Raw genomic sequence first — 23,619 nt, forward strand, 5'->3', positions numbered from 1 at the left:
GGGACCAGATGGCTTCACTAGTGAATTCTACCAAACCTTCAAAGAGGATCTAATACCAATTCTGCACAAACTCTTCCAAAAATTGAAGAAGAGACAGTACTCCCTAACTCATTTTATGAGGCCAACATTACCCTGATACCAAAACCTGGTAAGGACAGCACAAAAAAGAAAACTACAGACCAATATCTCTAATGAATACCGATGCAAAAATCCTAAATAAAATTCTAGCAAATCGAATACAACAATGCATTAAAAAGATTATTCATCACGACCAAGTGGGGTTCATCCTCGGGCACAAGGATGGTTCAACATAAGAATCCATCAATGTGATACATCACATAAACAAAATAAAGGACAAAAATCATATGATTATATCAATTGATGCAGAAAAGCATTTGACAAGATACAACATCCATTTATGATTAAAACACTTAATAAAATGGGTATAGAAGGAAAATACCTTAACATAATAAAGGCCATATATGACAAGCCCTCTGCTAATCTCATAATTAATGGAGAAAACTGAAGCCCTTTGCTCTACGTTCAGGAACACGACAGGATGTCCCCTATCACCTCTGCTTTTCAACATAGTGTTAAAGTCCTTGCCAGAGCAATCAGGCAAGAGAAAGAAATAAAAGGCATCCAAATTGGGAATGAAGAAGTTAAATTATCACTCTTTGCAGATGACATGATGCTATATATAGAAAACCCTAAAGACTCCACCAAAAAGCTATTAGAAACAATCAACGAATACAGTAAAGTTGCGGCTACAAAATCAACGCACAAAAGTCCATTGCCTTCCTATATACTAACAATGAAATCTCAGAAAAGAAATACAAAAACAATTCCTTTTGCAATTGCAGCAAAAAGAATAAAATACCTAGGAATAAACTTAACCAAGGATGTGAAAGACCTATATGCTGAAAACTATAAGACATTTTTGAAAGAAATTGAAGAAGACACAAAGAAATGGAAAGACATTCCATGCTCATGGATTGGAAGAATCAACATAGTTAAAATGGCCATATTACCCAAAGCAATATACAGATTCAATGCAATCCCCATCAAAATCCCAATGGCATATTTTAAAGAAATAGAACAAAAATCATCAGATTTGTTTGGAACCACAAAAGACCCCGAATAGCCAAAGCAATCTTAAGAAAATAGAACTATAATGGAGGTATCACACTTCCTGACTTTGGCTTGTACTACAGGGCCACAATAATCAAAACAGCATGGTATTGGCAGAAAAACAGACACATAGACCAATGGAATAGAATTGAGAACCCAGAAATAAAACCACATAAATATGGACAGATAATTTTTGACAAAGAAGCTAAAACATACAATGGAGCAAAGACAGCCTCTTCAATAAATGGTGCTGGGAGAATTGGATAGCCACGTGCAAAAGAATGAAACTGGACTGCTATTTGTCACCATGTACCAAAGTTAATTCAAAATGGATCAAAGACTTAAGCATAAGACCTGACACAATAAACTGCATAGAAGAAAACATAGGTACTAAACTTATGGACCTTGGGTTCAAAGAGCATTTTATGAACTTGACTCCAAAGGCAATGGAAGTAAAAGCTAAAATAAACGAATGGGACTATATGAAACTTAAAAGCTTCTGCACAGCAAAAGAAACCATTGACAAAATAAAGAGGCCACCAACTGAATGGGAGAAGATTTTTGCAAACAGTGCCTCCGATAAGGGGCTAGTATCCAGAATATACAAGGAACTCATGCAACTCAACAACAAAAAAACAAACAACCCAATTGAAAAATGGGCAGAGGACTTGAAGAGACATTTCTCCAAAGAGGACATACAAATGGCAAATAAACATATGAAAAATGCTCAACATCACTAATCATCAGAGAAATGCAAATCAAAACCACAATGAGATATCACCTCACCCCAGTCAGAATGGCTATCATCAACAAGACAAATAGTAACAAATGTTGGAGAGGTTGTGGAGAAAAGGAACCCTCATACACTGTTGGTGGGAATGCAGACTGGTGCAGCCGTTATGGAAGGCAGTGTGGAGGTTCCTCAAAGAATTACGAATAGAATTGCCATATGACCCAGCAATCCCTCTCCTGGGTATCTACCCAAATATCTGAAAACATTTAGAGATAAAGACACGTGTGCTCCAATGTTCATTGCAGCTTTGTTTACGGTGGCCAAGACATGGAAACAACCAAAATGTCCTTCGATAGATGAATGGATAAAGAAGTTGTGGTACATATACACAATGGAATACTATTCGCAGTGAGAAAAGATGATATAGGAACATTTGTGACAACATGGATGGATCTTGAGAGAGTAATGCTGAGCGAAACAAGTCAGACAGAAAAGCAGAGAACCATGTGATTTCACTGATATGTGGTATATAAACCAAAAACAACAAAAGAACAAGACAAACAAATGAGAAACAGAAACTCATAGACACGGACAATAGTTTAGTGGTTGCCAGAGGGTAAGGGGGTGGGGGGAGGTGAGGGTAAGGGGATCGAATATATGGTGATGGAAGAACTGACTCTGGGTGATGAACATACAATGGGATTTATAGATGATGTAATACAGAATTGTACACCTGAAATCTATGTAATTTTACTAACAATTGTCACCCCAATAAATTTAATTTAAAAAAAAAAAAAAAAAAAAAAGTAATGTTAGAGAGACTTCTTTAAGATGAAATACATATATATACATATGTGTGTGTGTGTGTGTATATATATATATATATATATACACACACACATATATATATGTACATATATATATACACACACACATATATATGTGTGTGTTTGTGTATGTGTGTGTATATATATACATATATATTGCACAGCATTATATATATAACGTAACGCACAGCATAGGGAATATAGTCAATAATATTGTGATAGAGTGATACAGTGTCAGATGTTTGCTGGACTTACCATGGTGATCACTTCTTTAGGCATATAAATGTTGAATGACTGGTGTACACTTGAAACTAGTATAATATTGTATGTTAACTATATTTTAATTAAAATATTTTTAAAAGTAAACAAAACTACAGCTATCTGGCTAGTTACCTACCAGTCAGATGGATTCTGAATTAATGGATCTGAGATAAAGCCTGAGGATCTGTATTTTTTTCAGTTCCCAAGTGACACATAGTGACACAGAGCCAGATTTGAGAGCTAGATAACAGCCCGGTACTCCAATCTGAACGAATCTTTCTTTTCCTCTACTAGTCATCATGTACACTCAACTTTTCTTAGTGTTTATTAAGTAAAATATAAAACTTTAGCTAATATTGAAGAGATGACTAACTTGTGTCATGAAGACACATTTCGGAAACATGAAGTATTTCCATATTCAAGAATTAGTGAATTCATGAAGATCTCAGAACATAATCCTCCTGAATGTCAAGTCTACCATATCTTATAAATTTTAAGATTGCAATAGCAACCATATTATATTTAAAATCATTAAATTTTAGAACTAAAAAAAGAAATTGTTGATTAAAAAATAATTAAGTACACAAATTATAAACCGATAATACTAAATACCTCAAAGGTATCTCAATTACTCATACTGTACGTCTTACTAATGGTCCCCAGCAACACTTAATATAACCACAATATACAAAAAGTTATCTTTCAAAAGGAAACATCTCAGTTACTATATGGATTTCTAGTCAGACCCTGAGAAATCTGTGATTAAGAGCTGTATTCCATGGAAAAGTAAAAACCTTTTTTTGTTCTTGTTTCTTAGGAGTTTTAGCAAGCATTTCATAGAAATATGGAATACTGAATTAAATGTGACAGCACACGAAGTGAAAGCAGTAACCTGAAATCAGCTCACTGAATTTTAGTTCTACCACTGCAGAACAGGTGGCCCACAATGACACATTACGAAAACTCACAAAGATTATGGAACTTCCTCAATTTATCAAATGTTTATATCTATCTCTGAAGAATTTTTTGTTGAAGATAAATGTTAGTATGTTCTACAGCTTTCTTCAGCTTCAAATTTGGCCAAACTCTTTCACTCCAGGTCTTACCCTGTTTCCCCGAAAATAAGACCTAGCCGGACAATCAGCTCTAATGTGTCTTTTGGAGCAAAAATTAATATAAGACCCAATATTATTATATTATATATTACATTATATTATATTATATTATATTATATTATATTATATTACATTACATTACATTACATTACATTACATTACATTACATTACATTACATTACATTGTATTATATAAGACCCGGTCTTATATTATAGTAAAATAAGACCTGGTCTTAAGACGAATTAGAGCTGATTATCCGGCTAGGTCTTATTTTCCGGAAACACAGTAGATTCAGTGGAATTTCTAAACACTCTGAATTTTTTTATTCTGCAATTGAAATTTCAATTAAGTCATCTCTTCCAATGTAAAGATTTTAGTGAACTAGTGATTAAATGCATTAAGTAACTCCTCAAGTTGCAAGAGCAATGAAGCTTCTGAATGTCTAATTTGCAACAAGGTCAAAGTTCAGACAGTGGGGAGAATTTGCACAAATGCACTGCTATCCACCAACTGGTTAGGGCAAAACAAACCAATACTTCTGTCAGCCTCAAATAAAACAGAACTACAGACCTTATCAGCAATATTGCTGTGACCTTATTGTACTGAATATTGGGAGGGGGAACAAACAGAAAATAAAAATGCAAATAATCAGGCCCTCAGGAAAAGTGCTCTTTCCCAGCTACTTCAACACTACTGAGCCCCTCACTATGGGGGACTCAAAATGGACAAAAACTGTACTGTGCACCACAGTGCCCCCAGGTATGGACAACACCTCTCTGCCCTGGGCTAACAATTATTTAAGCAGGAATGGGGAAAGGAGGCCCTTTTTGAGAACCAAACTGTGCATAGAGAATACCAAGTAACCGTACTACAGCAGTTCTATTCATCTGAGAATAAACTATTGCTCCATTCATTTGTGGCTCTGGTGAGTTTTCTGGACTCAATGCTACGTATCCATGAGAAGACAGGTCTAACGCTTATCAATATCACATTATCCTTGAAAGGAAGCTTTTGCAGATAATTAACATGTCATGCTCTTATGTCTGTACTCTGAACTCAAACATACAACCCAGCCAATTAAAGCACCCACCTCAGCTTAGGTCTGCAGCTTCTGGTAAAAAATGGAAGAGTCAAAGTTCAGAAAGAACCGACATCCAGAATGTATTCTTATTTGTCTTATAAATCATCAACTAAATATGCATACAAAGGATCAAGGCAAGTCTTAAGATACAGAGGTAATCTGGGATGGGGCTGAAGAGAGTACAGGCTAAGGGTAGAGTGGTAGGGGATCGATCATCCCCTCCTCCTCCTCCCTCACCTCCTCCACACTCCAACCCACCACCATCTTCTCTCATCTTCACACTTCAACAGCCTCCTGGTTGGTTTCCCTGGAGAAACTCACTATTCTCTGTGTCGCAGCCAGAGTGACCTTTCAAAACTGTAAATCTGATCATACCCTACCACTTAACAAGTTTGACCTTTAGCAAATTACTCAAGACAAATTACTTAACCTCTCTATGCTTCAGTTTCCCCATCTGTAAAATAGGGTTGTAGTTCCAGGGCTGTTACAAGGATAATGAGCTAATCTTTTTAAAGAACTTAGAATAGTAAGCATCATAAATAAGGACTAAATAAGTAGCTGCTATTATCATTTCACCACCCACCCACCCCTCTGTCTTGAAAACACCTCAATGGTTTTCCTTTGCTCTAAAACTGAAGTCCAATATTATTAATATGACCTATAACGGCTCCACACAATTCCACTCTACCTGCTCACCAATTGCATCTCAAGTCACTCTCCTTTTCGTTACTCCCTAGCAACACTGGCCTTCTTCCAGTTTCTAATGGGGCAATCCTCCTACCAACCACAACACCTTTGCACCTGTGGTTCCCCTGCCTGAGCTCTTCTCTCCCACACTGCACTTGGCTAATTCCTGTGTATCTCTTTGATCTCAGCTTAAATGACACTTCCTAAGGGACCACTACCTTGATCTTGAAGTCCATATTAGATACCCATGTTATACTCCCTTGTAAACGCCCTTTGTAAGCACTGAAACACACAAATAGCAATGTCATTACTCTGTGCTATCTGCTTAATGTCTGTTTCCATTAGAACATAAGTTCCATGCACGCTTACCACTTTATCCCCGTGCTTAGCATAGGTCCTGACACAGAGGAATATTCAATAAATATATATTAAATGGGGGAAAAGCCCTGCTTTCACTCATTCTCCCTCTCCTGTTGCTTCTTTCTGGGAGGTGAGGAAGAGAAAATCGAAAGGTGCCATAACATGGACGCCATGCCATCTTCCCTCTCTTCATTCATCCCTTTCCTCCCTTCTTAACACTTTCCTCCTTCCTATCACGCTTCACAGCTGTCCCTTCATTCCTCCCTCTTCTAAGGTTTCCTCTTTCCTCCCATCTCCTTCCAGTTGGCCATCACCCAACCAGTCATTGTGAGACCTCGCTCCTAACCACAAGCTGCCTGTGATGAAAGGCACTGTTCACATTAAAACCAAAGCTATGGCTAGAATTTTGTGGGCACTGTATTATCACAGGGAACAAAATTTCAGTATCTGCAAAGAAGGAACATAAACAGTTCTATCAGCAGAGATGATTTTTTTGTTGCTTCTACTGAATACCACTTGGCTCACCTCCCAAACATGTCACACCACTGTAAACACAGTCCTTATTTAGGGCTGCAGAAAGAAACAGGGTTCTGTCACATGCAGAAATAGCCCAGGATGTCTGAGTGGAAAGAGCATAGCATTTGAACATTGAGAACCTGAATTTGAGACCAGCACCCTTGGCAACTCTGTTAGTTATGTGACCTTGAACAAGTCATTTAACCTCTCTGAACTTCAGTTTCCTGACCTATTATACAAAGGTGATAATAACACATACCTCACAGGCTTGTTAGGAATCAAATGAAATGTGTGGTACAGCATTTTATAAGTTATAAAATGCTCTACACAGATATGTGGTTGATTACTGAGTCTAACATTTCAATTGATTTTCCTTTGAAGTCTCACTTAAACAGTCAATAAAAGTAACAGAAAATAATGTCCTAAATCTAGTTTTTAGAGCCCTTAGTGGGATAATATATATCTGTTTACCTCATGAAATCTTTTTTTTTTCTTTTTTTTTAATTTTATTTTATTAAATTTATTGGGGTGACAATTGTTAGTAAAATTACATAGATTTCAGGTGTACAATTCTGTATTACATCATCTATAAATCCCATTGTGTGTTCATCACCCAGAGTCAGTTCTCCTTCCATCACCATATATTTGATCCCCCTTACCCTCATCTCCCACCCCCCACCCCCCACCCCCCTTACTATTTTATTAATTTTACTATTTTTACTCTACAGTTTGGACCTATAGATTTCTTGTTTATTCTGGCATATCACTGTTTTCACTTTCTCTGAAACTGTTTAATGCCTGGTCTGAATGTTCAACCATGGTTACATTACTCTTCTACAACTTCCTGAGAAGGATTTTATCCAGTTAAGCTAGTTAAATACATTTAAATTTAATCACATTTCCTTAACCAGATTATAATGAACTAATTATATTCACCTTAAGCTTCTTGTTCCTATTTACGAGGTGCGATCAAAACATACGGTGAAATGTTTAAATAAAAAATTATTACAGTAAAAGAAACATTGCCATTAATCCTCCTCAAAATACTCCCCCTTGCTTTGAACACACTTATCCCATTGTTCTTGCCACTTTCTGAAACAGTTCTGAAGTCCTCTTTTGTGAGTGTCTTCAGTTGTGCTGTCGTGGCTGCCTCGATGTCCTGAATAATTTTGACTTTGGGGAAGAGCCAGAAGTCTCACAGTGCCAGATCCAGTGAATAAGGTGGATGAGGGCACACCAAAATATTTTTATTTGACAGAAATTGCCATATACCAGAAGCGATGTGTGACATGGAGCCTTTCCGTCATGATCACAAAATATGGTGAATGCTGTTTTCCAGTGCCATCCAATGGAAAGGCAGGGATCTTCAATATGGGAAGTGGCATGTCAAACCTTAATAACAGTGTATGACAAGTTTCAACTTGTTCAGTGCAGTCAGTTGGGTATAAGCTACAGTTGAGAGAAGGTGTGTTTTAAAGTGTGCCATAAATCATCCGCCATAATGACAATGCCCCATGGCACACATCGCTTCCGGTATACTGCAATTTCTGTCACATAAAAACATTACGGTGTGTCCTCATCCACCTTATTCACTGGATCTGGCACCATGAGATTTCTGGCTCTTCCCCAAAGTCAAAATTATTCAGGACATTCGAGGCAGCCACAATAATGCAACTAAAGACACTCATGAAAATGGGTTTCCAAAATTGCTTCAGAAAGTTGTAAGAATGATGGGATAAATGTGTTTAAAGCAAGGCGGAGTATTTTGAGGGGATTAATGGCAATGTGTCTTTTACTGTAATAAATGTTTTTATTTAAACAGTCACCATATTGTTTGATCACATCTTATATATACAGAGGGTGCCACAAAAATGTATACACATTTTAAGGAAAAAACCGTATTAAAATTGTAATACTCAATATGTACCGATAACAAAAGATGAACACAATTCACATATGACATCTGCAATTACAAGAGGTGCTCAAAGTGGTTACCATCAGCATCCAGACACTTCTCATTGAGGCGAACTACTGCTTTAGCAACACTGACCAGTGTCCACTTGTATACATTTTTTGGCACCCCAGGTATATTTAAACTTCAGTATATAAATAGCAAGTAAAACCTTTTTTCTGTTTCAAATGTCAATGCTCCCACTCTGGACTAATAGCAGAAACATTCTAGAGGTCCATAGAGTTCCAAAATATAAACAAACTACGTAATTCAAATATATGGAGCTTTTCTAGGCACATTAAAACATCTAATCAAAATAATTTGTCATAGTTAAACTTTTGTTAAAGGTTCACAAAATAAATTTTGAAACACAGCTTCCAATTCATAAAACTAAAAACTTTATAAAATTGCAACAGTGTTAATATTTTTTAATTTTGTTTATACTATTGACAAATATACTTTTGGTCATCCCTTTTCATTCACTAGGAAGTCAATTTCATCATATAGAAATAAACTTGTATGCTTAATCTCTCAATGTGATAGCTTAAGTGTGATAAACATTAAATTTCACTCACAAAAATGGGTTCTTATCCACCTATATAAATAAGAATTTTGAATTCCAAAAGTTCATTTTAAAATTATAATGATTCATTATTATGTTTATCATTAACACCTAAATGACCACAGTTTACTAACCACCAACAGGGCTTTCATCAACCTTGAGCAATAAATACAAAAACACTATTTCTTGGTCATCAAGGAAAATGATCAAAAGTTCCTACCTCCTATCATACATTCACTTTTAACTGACCACATACCTACTGTTCTTTCTGCACATTCTTTAACCACTCAAAATCCAGCATTATTAAAATAATATATGGTATTATTACATTTTTGAAATATTGAATAATTGTCAATTAATCCCATGTAGTGATGATCGGTGATTCGGTAGTTTGATGCTTTACTTCTGGTTAAACCTCCTCTTTGGTTTTAAAAACACCACTATTTTGATTTACTCTTACATTCTCTGGCATTAAAATGGAACACCTTCTAGTCTAGCTTAATAGATTATGTTAGCTTAAAAGATTAGATTATGCTAATCTAAAAAATTGAAAATTTACCTTATAGCCTATTGTCTTCCTATAATAAAGAATTTCCTTTTCCAGGAGCTCAAATAAACGTGGTGGGAAAAATTGAAAATCCTGAACATTTGGCTGTTTTGGAGGTCGTGGAGCCTGTGTAGGGAAAATGCATTACACACATATATGTTTTCAGTACAGGAAGTGAACATATATATCTTTTACTATTTCTTTAATATATAGAAAAATAAATACAATGAAATCTATTTGTATGGCTGGGCCATATCAAGTACTTTTCTGTATTGTTTTAGGGACTATGATTTAGCACTAATATAAGTAAATCTGAATCACAGACCATGTTATAAGAGAATCCTGTTGTAGGACATAAAAACTGGCCTCATACTGTGTTTTTTTTTTCCTTTTTTTTTTTTTACCTTTGGCACCTTTGGCTCGCTGACACGTAAAGCCTCTCTAAAGTAGGCATCCACTGCATAGCTTGCTTTGCGTTCTCGTTTAGGAGGTTCAATCCATTCCACCATTCCGAGCTATACACAACAAATAAGAACAAGGAATTGAATTACTCCAAACTCATAAAATTCAGCACATCAAGGTTGCAGAAGCATGAGAAAAACCAAAGCCATTAGAAACAATCAAAATTCTTTTTTGTAAGTTAGAATTATACATCTCAAGTTCCAAAACCTTGCCCTGTACACCAAGTTCAGCTGCAAGAATGCTTTCCTTTCTTTAAGTAAGTTTAAAACTTAGCTCTTCCTTAGTACTTGAGAAGAATATGTACAATTTGGTTCATATTTTATGCCTAATAAATAGTATCTAATGTAGAAGGAAGACTACCATTGATTCTGATAACTTTATTAAGTGCATGAATTAGAAAATAACTGAAAGGGGTAAATGATGAATATCAAGATGACAGGCATATGTCCCTTCAAATCAAGCGAAAATTTTTTAATGAGACCTCTTGTTATGGCAGCTGTGAGAAAAGTCAGTGAAATCAGAAACACCTGAATTTGAAACCAAGTTCTGCCACTTTACCAATTGTGTAACTTTGGGGAAATTATTTTCTTCATCTGTAAAATGGGAATAACAATACCTACCCTGAGGATTAAATGTGAGCATATATGTGAAAGCATTAGGTAAATGGCCAAGAGTTAAATGTAAGTTATTATTAAATGTCCAAATAGGGGTGAACAATGATTTGGTAGCATTACAAAACTGCACCCCAATATCAGCTAGAAAATACAATTTAAAAATCTATAGACAAAACTTACACTACAAAGTTCTGGAGTCTGCAGGTATTGTTTTCTAGTTCAGATATTTTTCTTGATTTCACAGTGCCTACCTAGCCTGGTGCCTTCACAGAAAAGAGAGCATTAATGGCCTAAAAGAGTCCATTGTCTATAATTAATAGTCCCACTCTATTTGATCTATTATTAAGGGTTCCACCCTTAGTATCATATTTTAAGAGTGGATGATAAACTAAGATGACAGGGATGGTTAGAGATCTACAAACTCTCACAGTGTCTAGAGAAGTAAAAAATGAAGACAGACAAAATGGTGGCATCCACATATATAAAAATCTATCAAATAGAAAAGAACACTGTTCTTTGTTGACCATAAGATTAAAACCAATGTGGAAAAGTCACAGGAAAGTAGATTGCTAGTTAATATAATTTAACAAATATGTTTAAGTACCTACTATATTATTTGCAAGTAATTGTCAAGCATACAAAGATGAATAAAATAATCTCTTCTATGAAGGAGCTTATAAGTCAAATGAGAAATTTTCTGAGAGCCAGATAATATAAATCAGTGAAATGAATTATCCTGAGAGGAATAGGATTCCCAGCATGACCTTATTCAGAGGCTGGGTAACTGTCCTAGATACTATAATGGGATTTCTTAATTACAAAAACGGTTAGACTAAATAACCTTTACTGTATCTTTTAAGTCTATGAGTCTATGAGATATGCAAAGTGTAATGTGAGTTTACATAAAATGAGAAATACCCAGAGCAGTGAAATGAGTTTTGGGTTTTTTTTCCACCTCAGATGGATTAATGTGAGATGACAGTAATATTTTATAAATAACCAATTATTTTATTTGTCTCCTGGGGTGAAAAATAAATCAATGATTTAACTTTCTAAAAGAAATGTACTTGGCCATTTAACCTACACTTGTGTTAATAAGGTCTAAGTATTCAAAATTCAAAATAAGTATTAAAAACCAATTCCTGAACTTTCAAAAGCAGAATAAATAATGCTGAATTCGTTTGTTTTAGATAAGAGTGCATTAATACAAAGTTATTCAGGTTAACTTATTCAGAATCAATGTCAACCATTATGACTTAATTTACCAGGTGTGGTTGTAAAGTAATGCAACTGGTTCAACAAATTATATATGAAAATCTACCTCACTGTGTAATTCCCATGATTCATGTATAAACAACCTTCTTGCAGGTTTTCAATTCTCTTCAAGGGATAGTACAAACCTATTTTAAGAACCTATCTAGGAAATATGAAATGACAGAAATTAAATATAATCTAAAGTCAGAATATTCACAGAAAATTCTTATTTGTCAGACATTCAATTATAAAAATACAAGTCATCGTTATTAAAATTTCTCTGTATCTGTATATCATTATTTTGCTAGAATTAGAAACCCTGAAAAACCAGTTATTTAGAAATAATCAAGTATTTTACTAAGTCTACTTTTCCTCTAAGAATGTAGATAAGAAGCACCACTGATATTTAGACTTTTCACTGTTTAATATTTTTCTGCTTTATAAAACACTCTTCATCCCACTAAGCCCACGGGAATAACTATAAAATTTATCAAGTTCATACCACATAATGAGATCAAAAAACCATGTTAGGAAGGCAATTTCCACCCTGTGATGTAGGCCATCACCTGCATCTCATCACAATAAAATTTAAACAGTCAGAATTAAGGCTACAGATATAACTAGAGATTTAAGTCAAGACACTCAAAAGTACCAGAAAAAAAAATGATAGCAACAAAGCATTCTCAGCATACTAGTTGCACTGCAAACTAAAATGGCTCACTTCTCATTTTTCAGTAAAATCAATTTCCAAGAAGAAGCACTTTTCATTTTAATAAACTTCATTTGTCAATTAAAAAATACAGCTTTATAAAACAATTTGAACAAATGACAAAACTGTATAACTCAAAAAATTAACTATCCGTAAGTCCATGTTGCTATAAATAAATGAGTATATAAATAAATGAGAAGGGAAAGCTCTTCCTTACAGAAAAATTCCCAGTAAATATAGAGGGAATAAAGGAAATACAAAATTATCATTAGGCAAACACCACAATAATGACTGTTGCAGGCAAACTCCACCAACCGATGCTAAAATCAGTGGGTGAAGGTTTGAGGAGTATCTCCTACAAGATATTTATCATACAAAGGGAAAATGGTAACCCTACAGTGGAGAAATCCAGCAGACACCACCTCAACTTACTGATCAAGGTTAACATCCCCTATAATAAGATATAGCAACATCATATGTTCCATGGTATGATATACTGAGGACATAACATCACTTCCATGGCACTCTTGCCAAAAATACACTCATATAGTTTCAATCAAATCATGAGAAAATGTCAGACAAACCCAAAGTGAGAGACAAACTACAAAATAACTGACCAATACTCTTCAAAAGTAACAAGGTCATGAAAGACCAAAAAAAAAAAAAAAAAAAAAAAAAGGACTATGAACTATCACAGATTAGAAGACAGTAAGGAGACACAGAAACAAAAATGCAATGTGGTTCAAAAGAACTAGAAGACAAGCCACAGACTGGGAGAAAATATTTGTAAAAGACACATCTGATAAAGGACTGTTATCCAAAATATACCAAGAACACTTAAAACTCAACAATAAGAAAACAACCAACCTGATTAAAAAATGGGCAAAAGATCTGAAAAAACACCTCCCCAAAGAAGATATACAGATGCAAATAAGCAAATGAAAAGATGCAAATAAGCAAATGAAATGAGATACCACTACACACCTATTAAAATGGCAAAAATCCAGAACACTGGTAACACCAAATGCTGGTGAGGAGGTGGAGCAACAGGAACTCCTATTCATTGCTCACAGGAATTCAAAATGATACAGCCACTTTGGAAGACAGGTTGACAGTTTCTTATAAATAAACATATACTTAGCACAGGATCCAGAAATCACACTCCTTGGTATTAACCCAAAGGAGTTGAAAATCTATGTCCACACAAAAACCTGCACATGGATGTTTATGGCAGTTTTATTTGTAATTGCCGAAACTTTAAAGCAACCAGGATGTCCTTCAGTAGGTAAATGGATAAACTGTGGTACATCCAGACAACGGAGTATTACACAGCACTAAAAAGAAATGAGCTATGAAGCCATGAAAAGACATGAAGGAACCTTAAATGCATATTGCTAAATGAAAGAAGCCAATCTGAAAACATACTGCGTGTTTCCAACTATATGATAAACTGGAAAAGGCAAACTTTGGAGAAAGTACAAAGATCAGTTGTCACAGGGGTTGAGGGGAGAGTCGGAAGATCAACATAATTGGCATAATTGGTTTTGGTTGTTTCTATAACATGGTGAGTCTCACAGACCGTGCCAAAAACACTGCTACTCCCTTGCATACTTATCAATAAAAACCTCCAGTCGGCTTTGTTCTGGGCTCCAGTCTTTCAGAACTGTGAGACCCCTGGCCTTCTGAGATTTAACTGCATTAAGTCTCTGTATGTTTCTTTCTTTTTTTTTTTTTTTCTTTTTTTTTTAAATTTTATTTTATTAAATTTATTGGGGTGACAATTGTTAGTAAAATTACATAGATTTCAGGTGTACAATTCTGTATTACATCATCTATAAATCCCATTGTGTGTTCATCACCCAGAGTCAGTTCTCCTTCCATCACCATATATTCGATCCCCCTTACCCTCATCTCCCACCGCCCAGCCCCCGCCGCCCTTACCCTCTGGCAACCACTAAACTATTGTCTGTGTCTATGAGTTTCTGTTTTTCATTTGTTTATCTTATTCTTTTGTTGTTTTTGGTTTATATACCACATATCAGTGAAATCACATGGTTCTCTGCTTTTTCTGTCTGACTTGTTTCGCTCAGCATTACTCTCTCAAGATCCATCCAAGTTGTCACAAATGTTCCTATATCATCTTTTCTTACTGCCGAATAGTATTCCATTGTGTATATATACCACAACTTCTTTATCCATTCATCTATCGAAGGACATTTTGGTTGTTTCCATGTCTTGGCCACCGTAAACAAAGCTGCAATGAACATTGGAGCACACGTGTCTTTATCTCTAAATGTTTTCAGATTTTTTGGGTAGATACCCAGGAGAGGGATTGCTGGGTCATATGGCAATTCTATTCGTAATTCTTTGAGGAACCTCCACACTAACTTAACCCAAAGCCGCCCCTTCTCGTACCCTCACTGCCCGTGTTGTGCTGGACGCAACAAATTCCCATTTCTTCAAGGGACCTTGCTGTCCATGCAGTATATTACAAGGCATTATTTCATAAATGAGACCACCTTTAACAAATTTAAGTATCTATATGTCAATAATAATACTACTAATAGTTATTGTCACACATTGTTTGAGTTACTTTATGAATATTAACTAATTTAATTATCAGAATCATTCTATGATGTAATTACTATAACCTTCATTTGATAAGCGAGAAAACTGAGTACTCAAAGACACTTAACTAGAGACAGATTTGTGAATTCAGCTCCAGAATCCAGGAACTCAACCACAAAACGATGATGACGATGATGATGGTAATGATAATAAACCAGCAAAATATATTAAAGATGGCCTTTGCATGATATCTTTTGACCTACATCAACTTTCACTCTATAGCAGAGTATTATAATAGGTAGTGCCAGTGTTTGTTTGTTTGTCTGTTTGCTTTTTAATAATTGCTATGGGAAGAAATGCTAACTTGACAGTCTAATGGTTGAGAATAAAAAGTTACCTTCTGTTTTTCTCTGTAATCTTCTCCTTCAAACTTGTACAAACTTTGTTCATTGTCCATTCTAAAATTTCTCAGAGAAGACTCTCCCATTTTCTGCAAGCGTTCATTCATCTCTGCAGTCTAAAGTTGAATGCAGTGAAACAAGAAAATTATCACTGAATCATATATAAACATGTGAGAATTCTCTCTCTTTTTAAAAGTTCAGTTTGACATGAAATATCCAATCTGCTAATTTCCAAGGTAAGAATGCAATACCAACATGAAACCTGAATATAAATTTAACTTGCCCCAAGTATTTTAAATACTTAGATGGTTCTTCCAAAGTAGGCTTTCCACTTAGGCTTTCTTTAAAATCTTTTATCTTCGAAGATGTACCCATATTATAATTTCTATTGCATAATTTTAACGGGTCAAATAGCTAATGCTAAAATGAAGGCAAACTTGGATTAAACAATACATTTTGCATACTAATATGAAACATACCAATACAAGATTGCTCAAAATTCAAGATATTATACATGAAAAGATGCTCAACATCAGGGCAATACAAATCAAAACCACAATGAGATATCACCTCACACCTGTTAGAATGACTATTATCAACAAGACTAGAAATAACAAGTATTGGCGAGGATGTGGAGAAAAGGGAACCCTTGTGCATTGTTGGTGGGAATGTAAACTGGGCAGTCAGTATGGAAAACAGTACAGAGGTTCCTCAATAAAAATGAAAATAAAAATACCATATGATCCAGCAATTCAATTTCTGGGTATTTCTCCGACGGAAACAAAGACAGTAAGTCAAAAAGGTATATGCATCCCCATGTTCTTTCAGCATTATTTACAATACTCAAGACATGAAAACAAGCTAAGTGTCCATCAATGGACGAATGGATAAACATATAGATATACATATACATATACATATACATCAATATTCCATATACATGTATATATATATGGAAAAAGGCTTTCCTTCTTTTTATGGCACATTAATATTCATATATATACATATATATACGTATACATATATATACGTATACATATGTGTATGTATATGTATACATACGGAATATTAATGTGCCATAAAAGGAAGGAAAGCCTGCCATTTTCGACAACATAGATGGACCTTGAGGACATTATGCTAAGTGCAGTAAGTCAGAGAAAGACAAATATACCATATGATCTCACTGATATGTGGAACCTAAAAACAAATAAACTCATAGATAAAGAGACCAAATTGGTGGTTGCCATTTTGAGGTCTGGGTGTCAGTTATAAAATAAATAAGTCCTAGAGCTGTAATGTAAAGTAAATTTGTGTGTGTGTGTGTGTGTGTGTGTGTGTGTGTGTGTGTGTGTGTAAAACCTCAGAAACAAAAAGTGGTCTGAAAAGTAAATTCAACCAATTTACAGGAAATATAGTAAATAACTGAATATAATACAATACTCCATGGGAATGGAATCAGCAATATTCAAACTGTGAGCAATTCAAAAGGCAAACAACCCAGTTTCTACACCAAACAAGTTACAAGGGAAAAATATATAAATGGAGAGAGAACCTACAGATTAAAAAATATGTAGATGACATGTGTGGACCTTATGTGCATTCAGATTTTAAGAAAACTTTTTTAAAGAAAGTATAGCTATTAGACTGGCCTGGTGGCTCAGGCGGTTGGAGCTCCCTGCATCTAAGGCCGAAGACTGCCGGTTCGATTCCCACATGGGCCAGTGCGAGATGGCTCAGTTGGTTGGAGCGCGGGCTCTCAACCACAAGGTTGCCAGTTCGACTCCTCGACTTACGCAAGGGATGGTGGGCTCTTCCCCTGCAACTAAGTTTGAATATGGCACCTTGAGTTGAGCTGCCACTGAGCTCCCAGATGGCTCAGTTGGTTGCAGCACGTCCTTTCAACAACAAGGTTGCCGGTTCGACTCCCGCAAGGGATGATGGGCTGCGCCCCCTGCAACTAGCAATGGCAACTGGCCCTGGAGATGAGCTGTGCCTTCCATAACTAAGAATGAAAGGACAACAACTTGACTTGGAAAAAGTCCTGGAAGTACACCTGTTCCCTGATAAAGTCCTGTTCCCCTTCCCCAATTAAAAAAAAAAAAAGATCCAGTTTTTTTTAAAAAAGAAAGTATAGCTACTTATGAAACAATTAAAAATTTGAATATTAACAGGATATTTGATGTTATTGAATTACTGGGGGTTTTCAGGTGGGACAATGCTATAATAATTTTGTTTTTAAAAACTTCTTTTAGAAATACACAATTAACACGTTGCGTATGGCAGAGTTTAAATCCCTCAAACCCCTCAGTTCCGGCAGGTTTTTAAAAGAAACTACTTTAAAATGCACTCTTCTCTTTAAAGCGTAAATGCTTCTATGTCATTTATTATTTTTCTATGGAATTTTTTAGGATTTACTCACCTGTGATGTTAGTAATTCCTCCTGATGTGATACTGCAGAAAGCAACTTCCTTTGTTATTAATGAAACACAAATAATTCAATAAAATGTGCAAAGTAAAAAGAGTCAACAGTAAAAACCAGAATTCTCATTATCCGTCCTTAACGCATGGCTCAGAAAAACATGAAGATTCTCGTGATCCGTACGCAACGTGTTAAATATTTACAGCTGAAATATGTCTGAGATTTGCTTTAAAATAACCCAGGAAGGGGGGAAGATGAATTTTGGAGTATAAATGGGGTAGGACTGGTTTACGGCTGTTGGAAATGGGTGATAAGTACATGGGAGTTCATTTACACTATTCTGTCAACTTTTGCTTATGTTTGAAATATTCGTAATAATTTGTGAAAAAAGGTAAATTCAATATAAAACTACAATATTGTGAAACGGTTTATTATATATACTTGAACAGAAAAAGCTTTAATATTGCATGAAATGGACACAAAAGATTTTCAGTTAACACAATGTATTAATACACACTTTTTAATACAGTGCAAAACAAAAGTCATAAAAATGTCATTCTGATACATGTGCTTAAAAACAAAATTTATTTGGCTTTTAAATAAATACCAACATCATTTTCAAAAAGCATGCGATAAAAGGTCACTCAATTTCAAACTCTGGTGCTTAAGTCTTTCTCTCCAAAAAATAATCAAAAAAACCTAAATTACTCCTAGATATAAATCTATAACGTCTTAGAGAGAACATGAGTCATATGAAACATGCAGTTTGAAACATACATTTGAAACAACGCAAATACAATAAATATACTTATTAAGTATGTTGATTTCAAAACAATGATCATGAAAACAAAATGCCATTTTAACTAACCTTCTTTTCTCCTCTTTCCAGAAGAGTTGTAATGTCTTCATCTGTCAGCTTACTTTCTTTAGAAGCAAAAACATGAGTGGCTCCATGCCGTATCATTTGCAACATTTCCTCTTTTGCCAGCTTGTTGGATTGTTGGTCAATGAGTCTTCCTAATAATATAAATAAAAGTTGTATATGCTCAATTATATTCCACAGAAAGCATAGCATAATGATTTTAATAAGACACTACTACATTTAACCATAAGTAAAGCTTTATAAGAACAGAAAATTAGTAAGCTTTAAAGTTACTGTTTTAATGAACAGCCCTACTAGATTTTCTTCTACCATACCATCTATTTCAATACGAATTTCCTTCTGTAAAATTCAGTTAAAATTCAGAAGGACAGAATCATTTATTCATGTACAAACTTTGCTTTTTAGATCAAATATCTCTGTATGGACAGGCAACCTCTAATACATGTTTTAAAACTTTTAACTCAATATTTTGTCTGCTAAATAATATCAGGCACTTCAAAAAACATGCCACTGACATTCAACTATACGCTAGTGATGTTCAACTAGCTGATAATGAATGTAAGGTTTAGTTAACGAAGATTTAAACTAGCATTTTGTTTCAAAAACTAACTTTTTTTCTCTCAGTAAGTTTGCAAATTTTGGTCAACTTTCATTAAAAGTAATCTCCTTTGGAGAAAACTGCATGTATTTTTGCAAAAAAAAAAAACCACCTAAGTAAGTTGATATGTATAAATACCTTGTTGTATAACAATTGAGTCAAGTCTCAGTTTTATTTCAGCTCTTTCTACAATCCTTTCTTCAACAGTGTTGTCAGTGATGAGACGGAACACACAAACTGGCTTCTTCTGACCAATACGATGTGCTCGATCCTAGTAGAAAAAATCCTAATATAAGATATTGGGTATTCTGGATAAAATGTTTAATATGGTGACCATATGCTATAAAATTCTGTAAATAAAATTAGTTCCTGATCTCTCTACACATGGCACTTTTGAAAGGAGGATGATGACTATTAAGAATGTTTAAGAACCCTGGGATCAAAGAAATATGCAAATATTCTACAGTACCATTAACAGAAAACTTCCAGGAGGAAAACAGGCAAAGCCCTACCATAAGACCCAGCAATTTCATTTCTGGGTATTTAACCAAAGAAAATGAAAACACCTCTTTCTTGTGGCAAAATAGTATTCCATTGTGTATAGATAATACAACTCTTTTATCCAATCATCTATCGAAGGACAGTTTGGTTGTTTCCATGTCTTGTCCACCATAAATAAAGCTGCAATGAACAATGGAGCACATATGTCTTTACAGATAAATGTTTTCAGATTTTTTGGGTAGATACCCAGGAGAGGGACTGCTGGGTCATATGGTAATTCTATTCTTAATTTTTTAAGGAACCTCCACACTGCCTTCCATAGTGGCTGTACAAATCTGCATTCCCTCCAACAGTGTATGAGGGTTCCTTTTTTTCAACAGCCTCTCCAACACTTGTTGTTATTTGTCTTGTTGATGATAACCATTCTGACTGGCGTGAGGTGATATCTCATTGTGTTTTTTATTTGCATTTCTCTGATAATTAGTGATGTTGAGCATTTTTTCATATGTCCATTGGCCATTTCTATGTCCTCTTTGGAGAAATGTCTGTTCAGGTCCTCTGCCCATTTTTAAATTGGATTGTTTGCTTTTTTGTTGTTGAGTTGTATGAGTTCCTTATACATTTTGGATATTAGCCCCTTATCGGAGGCATTGTTTGCAAAACTCTTCTCCCATCTGGTTGGTTGCCTCTATTCTGCCATAAGAAAAAATGAAATAATGCCATTTACGATGACATGGATGGATCTTGAGGTTATTATGCTAAGCGAAATAAGTCAGACAGAAAAAGTAGAGAACCATACGATTTCACTGATATGTGGTCTATAAACCTGAAAACAACAAAGGAACAAGACAAACAAATGAAGAAACAAAAACTCAGACATAGACAATAGTTTAGTAGTTACCAGAGGGTAAGGGGGTAGGGGGGTGGTAGATGAGAGTAAAGGGGATCAAATATATGGTGATGGAAGGAGAACTGACTCTGGGTGGTGAACACACAATGGGATTTATAGATGATGTAATACAGAATTGTACACCTGAAATCTACGAAACTTTACTAACAATTGTCACCCCAATAAATTAAAAAAAAATAAACACAGAAGCTGCTAGAGCAAATAGGTGAAGGGAGAAAGGGGGTTGAGGAAAAAAAATCAAAGAAACAAGGTTCAAAACAGCCCTTACACTAAATATAAAAACACTAGAGCCCAGTAACAGTTTCAACACAGAATACTAAAAGAGAATGCAACATCCTTATACATATTTAAAATTTCATACTCAAATCAGTAAATCATGAATGATCAGCTATACTGTAACATTTTTATTGAAATAAAGGTTATCATTAATGAGTTTTCCAGTTCAGTAATACTGTAACTTACTGGGGCTTATACCTACTTAGTCATATCACACAGGCAGTTTAATACCATGCTAAACTACTAATTATGCCACAGCATATTGATATAAAAGTGTCTTGACAGTCAATATTTTTCAATTCTCTATTATTAAAAAAACAAAACTTCCGGAAAAATGGTGGCGTGAGGTGAGCCTCTATAAAGCTCCCCTGGAATTTACAATGAATTGAACAACAAAAACTCCACAAAGGACTCCCTGCACAGCAGACAGGCAAGACGAAGAGGCCCACTACCGTTTGAAATCACCTACAGGTGGGAGATTCGCGCGAGTGGAGGGAGGAGGGAAGGGAGAAGTGCGCGGAGACAGAGCCCCGCGGGCGCAGGACGCAGACCTAGCTCAGTGCTCCGAGCTCGCTGCTTCCCGGAACTATCGCAGCTGCTGGAGAGGGAGGAACTCGGACTGCTAGGGCTCCGCCAGGGCTCCACAGGGCTGAGGGGGCAGCATATACCACAGCGGAACCCAACGCTCACGGCAGAGACCTCAGAGAAAAGACTGAGGGAAAAAGGCTGAAAACGGTGGTTTAAGCCCTCACTGCTGAGCAGAGAACGGAGCCTTAGGCACTGAGACTAGCCGCCCCCTCCCACCCCTCCCAGAGCTCGCCCCGCCCCACCTGCCCGGTGCTAGAAGCGAAACAGTAGCAGTGTCAGATCAAAACAACAGAAAATTTGCTGTTTTAAGAACTGCGGGCCGCAGACACAAATTCACAGCCCAACTAGTTCCAGCAAAGGGGAGAGAGCTGTGGAAGCAGGACCGGCTGTGGTGGTGGTCGCCACCATTGCTCTGGGCCACCTCTCACAACTTACCCCGCCCCTGACCCCACCTATCTGGGCGGATACCTGCAGGAGTAAACAGAACTGCTGAAACATACGGGCTCTGAATCAGGAGCTGGAAGAGCTTTGGAACATCAAAAGCTCTCCGCATACCCACTGGGACACTGCGCCCTGTGACCTAGACGAACTATTAACAGAGGAGAAGCCCATCTCCCAGGGAATCCCCCCATTGTGTGAGAAGCAGAAATAGTGCAGAGAAAACAGCACTACCGTGTGGGAGAAGAAAAATAAATTGCACTTGGAGAAATAATAAGACATTCTACCAACAAGTACTGGAAAACAAAAGAAAGACCTCTTCCTATCAACCTGTTGCAAAAGTCACTCCTGTAGATGTCTAGGAAGAGAAATAGTAAACCAGTAATCGCCATGAATAACCAAGGCAACAAGATAGCTCAGAAAGAAAGTGAAAAATCTCCAGAGAAGGGACTTAAAGATACAGAAATATGTCACTTAAGTGACAGAGAATTCAAGATTGCAGTTCTGAAAAAACTCAACGAGATACAAGAAAACACAGATAGGCAGTTAAATGAACTCAGAAACTCAATCAAAGAACAGCATGAGCATTTTACAAAAGAGATTGAAATTTTAAAAAAGAACCAAAGAGAATTTCTGGAGATTAAGAACTCAATAGAAGAAATTAAGAATGAAATAACCAGCTTAGGTAGTAGAGTTGACCAGATGGAGGAAAGAATCAGTGACATCGAAGATAGAAACCTGGAAATGACACAGATAGAAGAAGAAAGAGACTTGAGACTTAAAAGAAATGAGAGAACTCTACAAGAACTTTCTGACTCCATCAGAAAGAGCAATATAAGAATAATGGGCATACCAGAAGGAGAAGAAAGAGAGAAGGAACAGAGAATATATTCAAACAAATTGTCGATGAGAACTTCCCAAATTTGTGGACAGAACTGGACCCTCGAATCCAAGAAGCAAATAGAACACCTAGTTACCTCAATCCCAACAGGCCTTCTCCAAGGCACATTGTATTGAAGCTGTCTAAAATCAACGACAAAGAAAGAATCCTCAAGGCAGCCAGGGAAAAGAAGACGGTAACTTACAAAGGAAAGCACATTAGATTTTCATCAGATTTTTCAGCAGAAACTCTACAAGCCAGGAGGGTGTTGAACCAAATATTCAAACTTTTGAAAGAGAGAAATCATGAGCCAAGAATAATATATCCAGCAAAGATATCCTTTAGA

The 23,619-nt window shown here is 35.9% G+C and overlaps 1 protein-coding gene across 8 annotated transcripts in view; it reads right to left on the bottom strand.

Annotated features, from left to right (window-relative positions):
• The window catches only part of SMARCA1 (SNF2 related chromatin remodeling ATPase 1), a 127,132-nt gene that overhangs the window by 64,585 nt on the left and 38,928 nt on the right, over positions 1-23,619 (bottom strand). For all 8 annotated transcript variants that reach the window (XM_019719815.2, XM_019719814.2, XM_019719817.2 and 5 more), the window contains 5 exons: positions 19,819-19,951; positions 19,068-19,216; positions 15,777-15,896; positions 10,177-10,287; positions 9,785-9,898 (listed from right to left, as the gene is read on the bottom strand). In XM_019719815.2, the coding sequence (XP_019575374.2) occupies positions 9,785-9,898; positions 10,177-10,287; positions 15,777-15,896; positions 19,068-19,216; positions 19,819-19,951 (627 nt within the window). The remainder of the gene's footprint in view (positions 1-9,784; positions 9,899-10,176; positions 10,288-15,776; positions 15,897-19,067; positions 19,217-19,818; positions 19,952-23,619) is intronic.

The sequence above is a fragment of the Rhinolophus sinicus genome, chromosome X (assembly GCF_036562045.2).
Source record: "Rhinolophus sinicus isolate RSC01 chromosome X, ASM3656204v1, whole genome shotgun sequence".
In the NCBI taxonomy this organism is placed as follows: Eukaryota; Metazoa; Chordata; class Mammalia; order Chiroptera; family Rhinolophidae; genus Rhinolophus; species Rhinolophus sinicus.